The sequence below is a fragment of the Tachypleus tridentatus genome, chromosome 10 (assembly GCF_004210375.1).
Source record: "Tachypleus tridentatus isolate NWPU-2018 chromosome 10, ASM421037v1, whole genome shotgun sequence".
In the NCBI taxonomy this organism is placed as follows: domain Eukaryota; kingdom Metazoa; phylum Arthropoda; class Merostomata; order Xiphosura; family Limulidae; genus Tachypleus; species Tachypleus tridentatus.
In genome coordinates this window covers 55,776,734-55,789,854 of record NC_134834.1, presented here as the reverse complement: position 1 = coordinate 55,789,854, position 13,121 = coordinate 55,776,734, and the positions used below count along the sequence as shown (strand labels likewise).

Below are 13,121 nucleotides of genomic sequence, written 5' to 3'. Positions count from 1 at the left end.
CATTTTAACAAAAAGACTTGCTCAGGAAATCATTAGGCTGTTGTGAACGAATTAAGATGTGGTTAGTTTGGAAGTTTTGACAGTCATGTTTCAAGTAAAAATTAACAGACAATGTTGAAGTGTTTTTAGCATTATAAAGTGTTAACCTCCTGCAAAACTACTGAAAAATCTATTTTTGCCTTTAAAATATGGTTATCAAAATATCTTCTACAATAGTGACAAAAAAGTTTTAAAAGGAACATAATTAAAGAATAATTATCATTTATATACTATGAACAAGCTCTACATGTATTGTCATAGTTCTCTCTTACTAAAGTGGATAAAATTACATCCTGGTCTCTTCTAATTCTTCTGAACATTAACAAGTATCTAAGCAACTGATAAAAAGGTTCCATTCATTTTACTATACACAACCAAAAAATGTAAGATATATCAAAATTGTATATTAATTTTTATTTCATCAACAGATATAAACACCAGATGTGGTAACAAAGAAGAAAAAAGTTGAAAACTTCATGCTATTACATCAAAGTGAAGTAATTATATTTTTAATTTATCACATATCTTAAAGCACTGTGCATCATTCTCATAACAGATTAAAAACTTCAAACAAAAATAAAGTTCTAAAAATGGGTAATAATACACTTTAATCATCGTTCCATCTGATAATAATTTGATTAATCAAATTAAGACTTACAATAAGACTTACAGGTTGAGGATTTGGTTCTGTATTCTGACTACATGGAGAAGTGGTGAGGAAGACAGACTGATATGCAGAAGATTCTTCACATGGAACTGTGACAACTGGAACAACTAATTAAAATCACCACCACACATTTAATACAACATAATAGTGATCTTTTAAGGTGTGAAAACTCACACTCTGCATTTAAACTTCACTTATAAAAAAATATTACAGTTGCTTTTAAAATCATAGCCATTTCATGAGATCACAAAATATATCAGTTCAGATAAAGTTTCTGCACTGACTTTTAAGGACAAAATCTACAATGCTATGCTCTTAAAGATAATTACATAAATCATGACAGATATCAAGCCAACTTTCAACTGATTAGAAAAAAAATCCAAAAATATTCTTTTACAAAACTTGAATTTCATACATCACAAATTTTCAATTCTTATCAGAACAGGTACCTGTATTTTACCTTGTAACCACCATATAACTCTGAAAGTACCTACTGGTTGGTTGGTTAGTTTGGTGTTTTTTGGCACAAAGCAGCTAGGCTATCTGCACCAAACATCCAGTAAAAATTTAAAATTAAAGTGGAATTAGTAAAATTCATAAAAGGACAAAGTTTAAAAAAAACATAACTAGCATTAAAACCAATATTTACACTTAGTTTACAGCAGTAAGAGAAACACTACAGTAATACAAGTTGTAAAAGGCTTTCTGTAGCATAATTGTAATTATCATAACTTGCTAGGAAGACTGACAGGTAAGTTCAAAAACCACCATCAGTCACCTGAAGATGGCCTTTCCAGTTCTTGTTCCAAGTTATTTGATGTTATGGCCATTTTCAGAAAGTAAAGTAAAAAACGTTTTAAAAGACTTTCAGCTAAATTTTAATTATAACTCCTCAGGATAGCTAACGGGTAGTTCAAACAGCAGTGTTAGTCACCTGAAGTTGGCCTTCCCAGTCCTGATTTCGAGTTATTTGATGTCACAGCCATTTTCTAATTTCAAATCGAACTAGATGGACTTTGATTCTTAAAAGGGAATCACATTAAAAAGGTCTAATGTATAAATTAAAAAAAAATGTAAATAGCATTAAAAAATTAATGGCCTTCCAAAATCTAAAAATATTTCCAAGGTAGATAGCATCACCATCACCAATAACACTGCTTAACATTATGGATAAACCTTGGGGCTGAACATGTTTATAATGGTGCCATCATTGAGAGTCATAACGACAGCAAGACAGTAAAATGTGGCTTATTGTGACCTTGAGTGTTGCACAGACAACACATTGGTGCATCAGTCCCAGATAAAAGAAAATGATGAGTAAAAACTGTGACAAATGCATAGTCTAATTAGAACAACTTCCTCTTTCTGATCCTTATGGAAGCAAGAAGGCCAAAGTCCAATATAGGATTTTATTTGGAAAAACTTGTTTTCGCATTGCTCACTTCAAGTCGACTGCCAACTGACAAGAAGCCGAGCCCTGAATATAGGACCATAGTCCATGTATGGAACAGGCACAGTGGTGATAGTGCAAAAGCAGATAGATTCAGCTGCGGTGTTGGCAAGCTCATTCCCGCAAATATCAACATGGCCCAGTAAGTATACAGAAAACTGGATAGAAGTAGATGTTAAAGAGGAATGGGCCAGTCGGTTTTGAATATTGGCAAGAACAGAGTGTAAACAAACATGAAGCAATTTAAGGGCCAGTAGAGAACTAAGCGAGTCAGTATAAATAGTGCAGTTTGAGTACTGCTTAGCTTCTATGTGATCCAGGGCAAGAGAAATGATGTACAGTTCAGCAGTGAACACAGAAGTTGTAGAGGGGATTCTGCACACAGCTACCAAACCACAACAAACCAGAGAAGAGCCCACACAGTCACCTGATTTCAAACCATCTGTATAAATAGGAATGAAAGGATGGTTTGATATATATTCAGCAACTAACAGATAGTGTTTCCAATTGGGAGTGTCTGCTTTTCTCAGATGACTTACAGATAGGTCACATTTGGGAACTGTAATAAGCCATGGTGGGATGGGCTGACCAGTGGATACAGCAATGTTATACAAGGACAAACCTAATTCATCCAACTGCACCTGGATACAAAGGCCAAAAGGAGCATTGGGAGATTGTCTGTTCTGAAAAAGTATGGCTCACCAAGGAAGGAAAACACAATCCCAGGTGGGATGCTTTGGTAAGGAACGAAGTTTTGAAAGATATAGTAAAAACAGTTGCAAACAGCAGAGGTGCAAAGAAGGTTCTTGAGACTATGTATAAGCTCTGAATTGGGAAAGTGCAGAGCCAAAGTCCTTGATGATGAATGGGGTCCAGTATCTTTAAAGCCGAGGTCCCAGCAGAGCCATAGACCAGTAATTCATAGTGAAGTTTCGATCGAATAAGAGCACGATATATCTTTAGGATAAAACATCAATCCCCTCTCTAAGTGATGGAAGACAGGACAAGGAGGATGTTCAGTGCTCTTGTACATTTGACCTGTAGCTGCTTGATGTGTGGCATAAAGATCAGCTTATGGTCAAAGATAAGCCCCAAGAACTTTGTCTCAGGGACCACAGGCAGCATAAGTTCACCAATACGAAGTTCAATATCAGGATGAATATTGGTGATGAAAGTGCATGCAAATGGTTTTGAGAGAGAGAGAAATTAAAGCTGTTTGCTATTGTCCACTTCAGTAAACGATTGAAGGCAGTCTGTAGCTGCCGCTCAATATACCTTATGTTCAACGATTGACATGAGATGTGAAAGTCATTGATATAGGGCCCATTTGCCACAGTAAGAGGGAGATGTTCAGTGATGACATTAATCTTTATACTGAAAAGTGTAACACTCAAAACACAGCCCTGAGGAACTCCAAGTTCCTGTAGAAAAGAACGGGAAGGTGTCGAACCCACATGAACTTGGACTCTCCTGTCCATTAAAAATATTTAATAAAAATGGCATTTGGAATGGCCACATAACCCATATATGTGGAGATCTCGCAAAATGCCATAGCTCCCTGTTGTATCATAAGCCTTCTCAATGTCAAAGAATATAGATACAAGATGTTGCCATTTAAGAAAGGCTTCTCTGATTGATGTTTCAAGTCAAATCAGGTGGTCCACAGTGGAGCCTTGTTGTCAAAACCCATGCTGAGTAGGCGAGAGAAGGTTGTTTGATTCGAGGAACCAAACAAGATAAGCATTAACCATCCTCTCTAAAGTTCTTACAGAGACAGCTCGCCAAAGCAATTGGATGGTAGGTTTGAAGGAATCTTGGGATCCTTCCCACGATTTGAGAAAGGCAGAACAATAGCCTAGTGCCAGGCATCAGGAAAAATATTCTCCTACCAGATCCTGTTAAAAACAATCAGACAAATAGCATGAAAAGCAGGAGATAGATGGTGCAGCATTTCATAGTGTACATCATCAGGTCCAACCAATGAAGGGCCAGTTTGAGTTTCACCAGCATCAAGGGATGATTACAGTCAAAGAGACAATCAGCTTGAAAGGAAAGAGATGATTGCTCTGCTCGAGTCTTGATAGCTAAGAAGGTGGAGGACGAAGCAGAAGTGCTATATAACTGGCAAAAGCTTTCACCTGGAGTATCAGCTACTTCCTGTCCATCAGAGATCAAGATCAAGAGGGGGACAGATTTATATTGCCCATTGACATTTCAAATCTTGTCCCATATGACTTTGGAACTGGTGGTAGAAGATATACCAGTTGTGAACTTAATCCAAGATTTCTACTGGCTTTCACATCTTACTCACCAAGCATGTGTATGAGCCTGCTGGAAAGCGATACAGTGCATGAGTGTGGGATACCTACCAAAAGTATCCCATGCCCATTTTTGAGCCTTCTGTATAATGTGGTATGAAAGATTCCACCACGGATGAGGATATCGCAAAAAACATGTCAAAGTTTTAAGAATACATTGAGCAGCTGCTTGTATAATACAGTCAGTTACTGCTGCCACACAGTCATCTATTGATGGCATACAGATGATGGCAGGATCAAGTTCTGCAAGAGCAGTGAAAGAGGACCAGTTTACTTCATCCAGCTTCCACAAGGGTATGCGGTTTGAGTGGCATCAACCATGGTCAATCTCTCTCAAAATTATAGGAAAATGATCACTGCCTCATAGATTATTGTCAACCAACCAAGAAAAATGGGAGCAAATTGAAAGATCAATAGCAGTAAAGGACTGACTAGATACATGTAAATAAGTAGAAGAATCAGTATTGAAAAGAGAAAGGTTGTGATCAGAGAGTGATCTCTCCTATCAATATCAGCACTTCCCCATTAAAGTCCCCCAGGATTAAAAAGGGGGATGGCAACTGTACAATGAAAGTGTCAACATCTGACTGATCACAAGTCTCTCCAGGAAACAGGTAGAGAGAACAAACAGTGATGGTACGACCCAAGGAAACACAGATGGCTACTGCCTCCAAGTGTGCGTCAAGTGGCAAAGACAGGGTGGGCACATGCTGATCAACCAACAGTGACAACCCTCCACGCATTCGTCCATTGCACAGCCCATCAATTTGTGTACAAAGAAAACTGCGAAAAGGTGATTGTATCAGAAGGTCTCAAAAATGTTTCATGTAAGGTAAGACATACAGGATAGTAAGAAGCAATCAGTGTTTTCATGTCATCCAGATTAGAACATAAACCTCGACAGTTACACTGCATTAAGGTGGCCCTTTTTATTTATGTGTAAGGGAATTGGGTGGAAAACCCTTCTGTTTACGACCATGTCTATTTTTAAGGGGGTTTATTAACCTCCATGAATCCTGCCCTTGGTCGATTGGGCATGTCTTTGCTGCTGGAAGAGGATTCCAGCAACTGAGGACGAGAACAAATGATCATTTTGCATCTTGGGGTGGGAGAAGATGTACCCAAAGAAATGCCTGTACCTGGAACCAAAGGACGTGGATCTTGGGATTTGCTGAAATATATGTTAGAGACAGAGATGGGTGTTGAAGTTGATTCATCAACTTTTTTATCCATGGAGGTAAAAAAAAAATTTTCATTCGTTTTGAGAACAATTCTTTTGGAAACACACACAGAGATCTGCCTGCACTCCCACTGTAGTACTGAAACGAAGTGCAGCAGCATATGTCCGAGATGAAGTGGTGGACAGCAACTTTCGAGACTCAGGGTAAGTAATGTTACGAACTGTTTTCAAACACCGCACCTCTTTTTCTTCCTACCCTTTAGGGCAAGAACAAAATGAGGACAGATAAGAGCCATTGCAGCTGATGCAATGAGGGTCTGTTTCACACTCATAGCATTGTGGTCCCTGCCACCACAACTAGCACATGTCAAGAAACCACGACATGATGTCTTTGAGTGACTGAACCACTAACACTGGAAACATTACAGAGGGTTTGAAATGTATGGCTGTACCCTGCAATTAAGATAACTTGCCTTGATAGTGGCAGATGGACATAGTGATGTAAATGTCAGAATGCAGTATAACAAAATGAGGTACAACAGGTGTTACAAATGTTGAAGATTGCAGCTCAGAATGTTCAAGACGTGGTCATTTACCTATGGACTGTTTTACTGCTATTTTATTCAAGTTTTTATTTGGAGGATCCATAATAAAAAAAAGAATATTTCAGTGCTCACTGACCCCACCCACATTGGAGCCTTACAAGAGGATGCACTACAATGCCAAACAAGGACACTGCAGCAACGCTAGGTTTTGTGAGCACTATACCCAAATACCAGCATCAGATACAATGCCCACAACACCTGTTGAGAACATCCAACACTGGTACTTGGTTGACCCTAGCCCAAGTAGACTAGCCGACTGACCCAAGGGGTGCCACCCATAGACTGCCCGTCAACAGGAATTCAAGGCCAAAGTGGTGTGTTAGGGTTAGACCCCTCAACTACCAGGATCCTCTCCTCCCCTTCACAGGTCACTATGCACGGCAAACATGTGGGTGGATGTTTAGATCTCAGAGGAGGTAAACTGAAAGAACAGAACCTTCCCTGGGAGGCCCCCTCACCATGTACAGGAATCTGCATAGAGGGGAGTACTTATTGTATCTTCATGAAATCTGACAAGCTTTCAGAAAAATTTAAGTCTTTCATAAAAGAAAGATCATATATATGCACTACAACTTTCTGTTTAGTGATATAATGTCAGTGTTGACTGCTCTAAGTGCAAAGTAATTTTCATATTAAGAATGCTTTTCTTCATCTGGAATGTTTTACAAATTTTTGTTTACTTAATTTACAGAACCTCCTATACAAATTATTTTTTTTCCATTCAGAAAAACCTTTATATTTCATCTGTTACTTTTCTCTACTGTAACTCTTCATTAGGTTAGTAAATTTGACTGACCTAGTAAACTTTATTCTAAACGGCTTAAATATTGTAACAGTATACTTTAATTTTATTGTTTTATAAGCCCTGTGAGCTGATTATAATTTAATACTCCCACCACAAATACTGAGATTACTTGGTGATCATGCAGCACATATTACCCTATCAAATTATGTAACATATGGCTAGTTGTGAGATGCTTGCAAGCATACTTCATGAAAAATTTTATTATTATTTATTTTACATAATATAACCTAAAAATGTCTAATTTTATATTTTAGTTATTTTTATAATTACACTGGCATAATTACTTGGACACTGGTGGGTGGTTCTTATAGATTTTTGGCTGCTGATCACAAAAATCACATCCAAATTTGCCCATCACGTACAGTTTCATCAAAATCTTCAGTTTTGCTACAATGGAAAAACAATATCAGGGCAACTGGAATCTGTCAATGCTTGCTGACTACTGTTGGGCACTGCAACATGATGCACCAGATATTGAATACAAACAAAAATCAGGAGCAAAACACTTTTATTTATGGTGAACTTAATAGCGTATTAGAAACATAAACGCAATTAAATACGTTATTGCCGGTAAACAGTTAACTATCTATTTATCAGAGTTCCTACGTGATGAAGCAAAACCAAAACTATATTTGTGCATACTCACCAGGTACCTGTCACAATGAGCAAAAACTTTCCAGGAAGCAAAACTTTTCAAAAAAATTGTTGTGCAATGTTATAAATAAAGAATATACATAAAAAACATGCTATCAACTGTTGATAACAGTTATTTCCACTTTTTTATATTAATGGTACTACTTCAATAAATAATTTTTTTTAATCGAATAATGCTCCAAAGAACACACAATAATAACCCGTAACAAATTAAACATGTCCCATGATTGTCACAATTATTCTGGTCTTCTAACAATCCTACAAGAGATATTAGAAATTTAGCTAAGCTTGCTGATGTGTTTCTCACATGAATCAAGCTTGAACTGGGAGCAAAACAGAGAATTATAATTATCTGTGCAGAAAACAATGTAATATAACATGTTATTTGGCAGATTCATTCTTTGGATTTATATTGGTTATGAATAATACAATGTTAAATATCAAACATCAGCAAAAACTATTTGAATGTTGCAAAATAGAAAGAATGAGCCCTCATTTTTTAGTTTATGTGTCTGAGACTAAATATGATTGAAGGCTGTAAAAATTGTTTCTTCTGAGCAATAACTACATTATAATGAATAATCTATCTTGAATTCCAACATTCTTGGAGGGGTAGTAAAAAACTAAAGACAAAAGAAGACACAGATAAATGCCACAGTTCTCAAACTAGGTAGGATTGGGTTTTATTCCTTTAAAACTTAAATAACATTAAAATTTGATCTATTAAGTATTTTTTATGCTAAGTTTATATTCGTGCATACTGATAATAAAGTAGTTTAATTGCATTTTGAATGTAACTCCCCAAGAAGGTTGTGACATGTTTGCTTTGACCTACGTAACGCACAAACATTAAAGGAAAATTTCACTGTATTAGTTTTAAAGACTTTAACAATTAACTCTCATGACACTAGTTCAGCTTACTTGATCAACCACATGACTGCTTTGTACTCATTTAAAGACATTATAATTTTGATACTAACTTATAATTTAGCATTCATATTTTCACAAAATTTTGAAAACTTTCAGAAAACATTGAAGTCATTCACATACAAAAAAATTCAGATTTTCTAATGAAGTATTTTTAACTAACTAAAAAAATATTTGTCCATAAATACATCACCTATTTTTTCACTAGTCGGAGTGTAAAGTGATTTTCATTTTCAGATTAAAAATACTTTTCTTCATCTCAAAAATTTCAAATTGTATTTGTGTTATCTCTAAAACATTCTAAATACATTTCAAATGTTTGTTTTCAGTATATTATTTTTCCTACCATAATTCTATATAAGGTTATTCAATTTGACCAACCTGATAAACACCACAAAAAATTGAAATACATCTAAATTACCTTTTATTTTTTGCAATGGCTTCAAACTGACATAAAACTACATTCATCTGTGCTAAGTAGGTTTAAACTTGTAAAAGTTTACATCTATAGATATTTAAATTTTATTGTTTTATTACCCTCTGAACTGTGTCTAACTACTATTCATACCATTATGAGTTGTAAATCACTTGGAAAGCATGGAGCTCATGTTAAGATATTGAATTACATATCTACAAGCTATTCTAAACTGTTCACAAGCATGCCTTGTATAACATTTTTATTATTTTATTATTTATTATACCCAATCTAACTTTAATTAACTTAAAGATATTTACTTTTATAATAACAAGTAAACAATACAGAAGAAATAAAGTATTTAAATGGGTCTTTCTTTACTTTTTTTTTATACTAATGTTAATAATATAATAAATTATTTCTACTTAATTGAATAATGTACTCAAGAACACAGAATAATAACGAGCAAAAAATCAGACAATATCTCATAACTACAACAGTTTTTTCTGGCTTTCTAACTATGCAACAAGAGCCACTCCAAACTGACCCAAGCTAGCTAATATGTTTTTTGTGATAACAAAGCTTGTACTAAAAAAGAAACTGATAACTATCTGTTCAGAAAACAATGTAACATAATACATTATTAGATAGATGAAAACCTTGGCTTGTTATTCATTATAAATAGTACATTATTAAATATAACAGAGAACTATTAACAAATCCTGAAAGACAGCATGTTACAGGTGGGTGTGGCAAAAGGGATCCAATTCTCTATTTTATAGCTATGTAACCAAAAAAGATTGACAGCTATAAAAATTATCATTTGTTTGAACTATTATTCATACTAGTGTATGTATGTTGTCATAAACCTTGTGACATGCACAATAAAGGAGTTAATTAAACAGTACTCATTAGAAAAAGAACACAGTAACAGACGAAACAATTACAACAAATAAAGCTCTTCATTAAACAATAGTTGAAATAATCAGTTGAAGAACTGAAAATTCAAAGTCACTCTGAGTTCAAAAGACAAGTTTTATGATATTATAAAGACTGAGGAAATGTTGCAGATGATACAACTACAAAGCTGTTAAAATGATATATATTACAGTTCAAGTATTTTTGATAAGTCAAAATGAAGGCAGTGATATGTTTAAAATATTTATTTTCTTACACTGAAAATATATTTGCAATAGATACTTACCTCCACTCTCATAATAGTTCTTATTCAGTGTTGCCCTCTTATACGCATAAATAATTAGCCTGCCACCAACCTTGAAATTCCCACCATGGTTACACACTGCAAGTAAGAATGTGATAACCCTCCACCAACAGAAGTGGGACACTGTTGCAACTAGCTCATTTTATACTGTAGAAACCAGTCTTCATTTCAAGATTAGGCATAAAAGAAGCATTGGGAAGTTGGCATGATGTGTATGAAGTGTGAGAGGAGATATCTATTATAAATATATTGTCTATGTATGAAAATATTACCTTCCAATATCCTTGATGACAAGAAACCCACATCAGCTGGCTCCTTTTCCAAAGACTCTTTTAACATTAGATCTGTTCTTAATCAACTAAACCATAAAGCCTTAACTGCCAGTTTTGATGCAATCTCTCTCTTCACAGAAGTTCCAACCACTGAAGTTTGCATGATAGCTTTAGAACTTTATATCCACGACTCCAACCCATTGATACACATCCCCAGCAACAAATTATCAACCCTTATAGAATTCACTACCATCAAACCTAACTTCATTTTCCATAACTAAAACCACTTACAAATAAATGGCCAAAGTATAGGAATCCCGTCACCAATTCTAGCCAACATTTTTAAGACACAGATTAAATCTCAAGTGATTAATTCAGTCTTACACACACCACTACACTGGTACAAGTATGTTGATGATAAATGGTTGGATTCACATCTACAGAACACACACTTGGTTTTTTTCAACCACATTAACTCGATGTACCCCAACATTAAGTTCACTTGTGAACAGGCAAAAAACAAACCAGGTAGCCTTTCTTAACCTCAAGATCACTAAAACCGATGCACAGTTCAAAACAGAAATTCCACAGAAAACTCACCCACAGTGAATTATGCATTCCCTGGGACATGAAACAAAATAAAAACTTGAGACATTAAGAAACCAAATAAACACAGCTGCAAAACTATACACACCTGATAAAATTGACAATGAAATCAATGAAATAAAACAACACTTCATCAACATCAACATCAACAAATTTCCTCCAAAAACCATGGAAAGAAATTATATGCACACATCTAGACCAACAACAAACAAACAACAAATCCCAAGATATACAGACTACAAAACCTTATACTGCTGAATACCATATGCTCCCGACATCAAAGAATATATAACCAACATTTGGAAAAAAAAAAACTTGTAACAAAGCAAAACATTCCAGTAAACACCAAATTTATTCAAAAACCAGGTACAAAACTAAAGTACACGCTATGAAAAAACTACACTGACAAACAAAAAACCAACATAATTTATAAAATACAATGCAACAACTACCACAAATTCTATATTGGAGAAACAAGCAGAAAAATGGAAACTAGATTCAAAGAACACAAAAAAACACCTTCACATGTTTTTGAACACTGGAAGCCAAATAAACACTACCATAGAAAACACCCAGATACTACATAGGGAAACAAATATAAACAAACGTAAAATCAAAGAAGCCCTACTTATACAACAACTGAAATCAAAATTAAGCCAATATAAAAAAAAACACCTTTATACGTATACTAATTAATAACCTAACATCCAAGTGCAATGCCCCCTACAATCCAGTACCCGTTTATACTCTCTCTTTGTTAATCTGAAGATGACCTAGGAAGATCGAAATGTTGTTCTCTGCTTATCAATAAGGGTGTTAATACCCACACCAGCCATTCTGAGATACACTTTCCAATATCATATATTACTTCCATTCACATAACAGCTACAATCCCATACTGACCTGGTGAATGGACTGGTGCAAAATTTAGCTAGATGAGCACTCTTCAAAAAGAACCTGAAAAATGCCCATTACGTGTGACTTCTATCATCAGAGGAACATATTCGTGGGAAATCACATCACATTAGAATGAATTATTTATACTGATGAATGAACATGTTACTACACTGGGAACAAAAAGCATATACGAAAATGAGCAGTGTGTGTTTCAAGTATACAGTGAATAAGGCATGTCAGACTGCAGTCAAGAGGTCATCTCCAGTCCCACCCAAACAAGTGACACTGGGAATAGATCATACCATCCATGGTAGAAGAATAGTCCTCAACCATCTTTATCCAGATTGTAAAATGGAGGTCAACTCCAGTCAAAAACCAACAGTACTGGAAACAAATTATCTTACCCACAGAAGTGAGAGAGTCCTCTATCATTCACCTCATACTCAAAAACAAGAAGGGAAAAAGCACTTCTTTTCTAAGAAATCATGCTATCATGTATGGAAATCCAATGCAACCAACAATTGTAAGAAACAGACAACAGTATGATGGACCCCAAATACTGCTGAAAAACTGCAACTTCCACATCCGAATGTTAAAGGCCTGTAGCTTGAGATACAGCAGTTTAAAACATAATATTTGTCACTACTAAAGTTGTGTTAGTGAAATAAAATTTAGAACTCCTGTTCAACCAAATGTTTACATAAACAAATGATAGTGAGATTATCATTGTGTAAAACCATTTGGAACACAACCAAATTATTTAATAGCCAGTACAAAAAACAATAAATGTCAATTAAATTAAAATCCAAGTTAAAATTACATCATTTTAGCACTACTGTACAAAATTGAAAAGTGAAAATTTGGTTCTACAATATACAGGGAGACAGCTGCAAACAGGAATGTGTGTATGTCACACTCTTGTTTGTGTTGGGTTGTCGCACACTTAGTTACATTTTACAGTGTAATTGAATAGAGATAGGAGTTTCAAGGCTAGTAATGAGCAGAAGTTGTGCATGTAGAGAATACTGCTGAATGAGGAAAGCTGTTAATGAGAAGACATAAGA

General features: G+C 35.1%; 1 protein-coding gene across 11 annotated transcripts in view; it reads right to left on the bottom strand.

Annotated features, from left to right (window-relative positions):
* LOC143229332 (uncharacterized) overlaps window positions 1–13,121 on the bottom strand; it is an 84,916-nt gene that overhangs the window by 9,659 nt on the left and 62,136 nt on the right. For 6 of the 11 annotated variants that reach the window (XM_076461510.1, XM_076461515.1, XM_076461513.1 and 3 more), the window contains one exon: window positions 698–813. In XM_076461510.1, the coding sequence (XP_076317625.1) occupies window positions 698–813 (116 nt within the window). The remainder of the gene's footprint in view (window positions 1–697; window positions 814–13,121) is intronic. The other 5 variants (XM_076461514.1, XM_076461520.1, XM_076461512.1 and 2 more) reach the window with 3 other exon arrangements.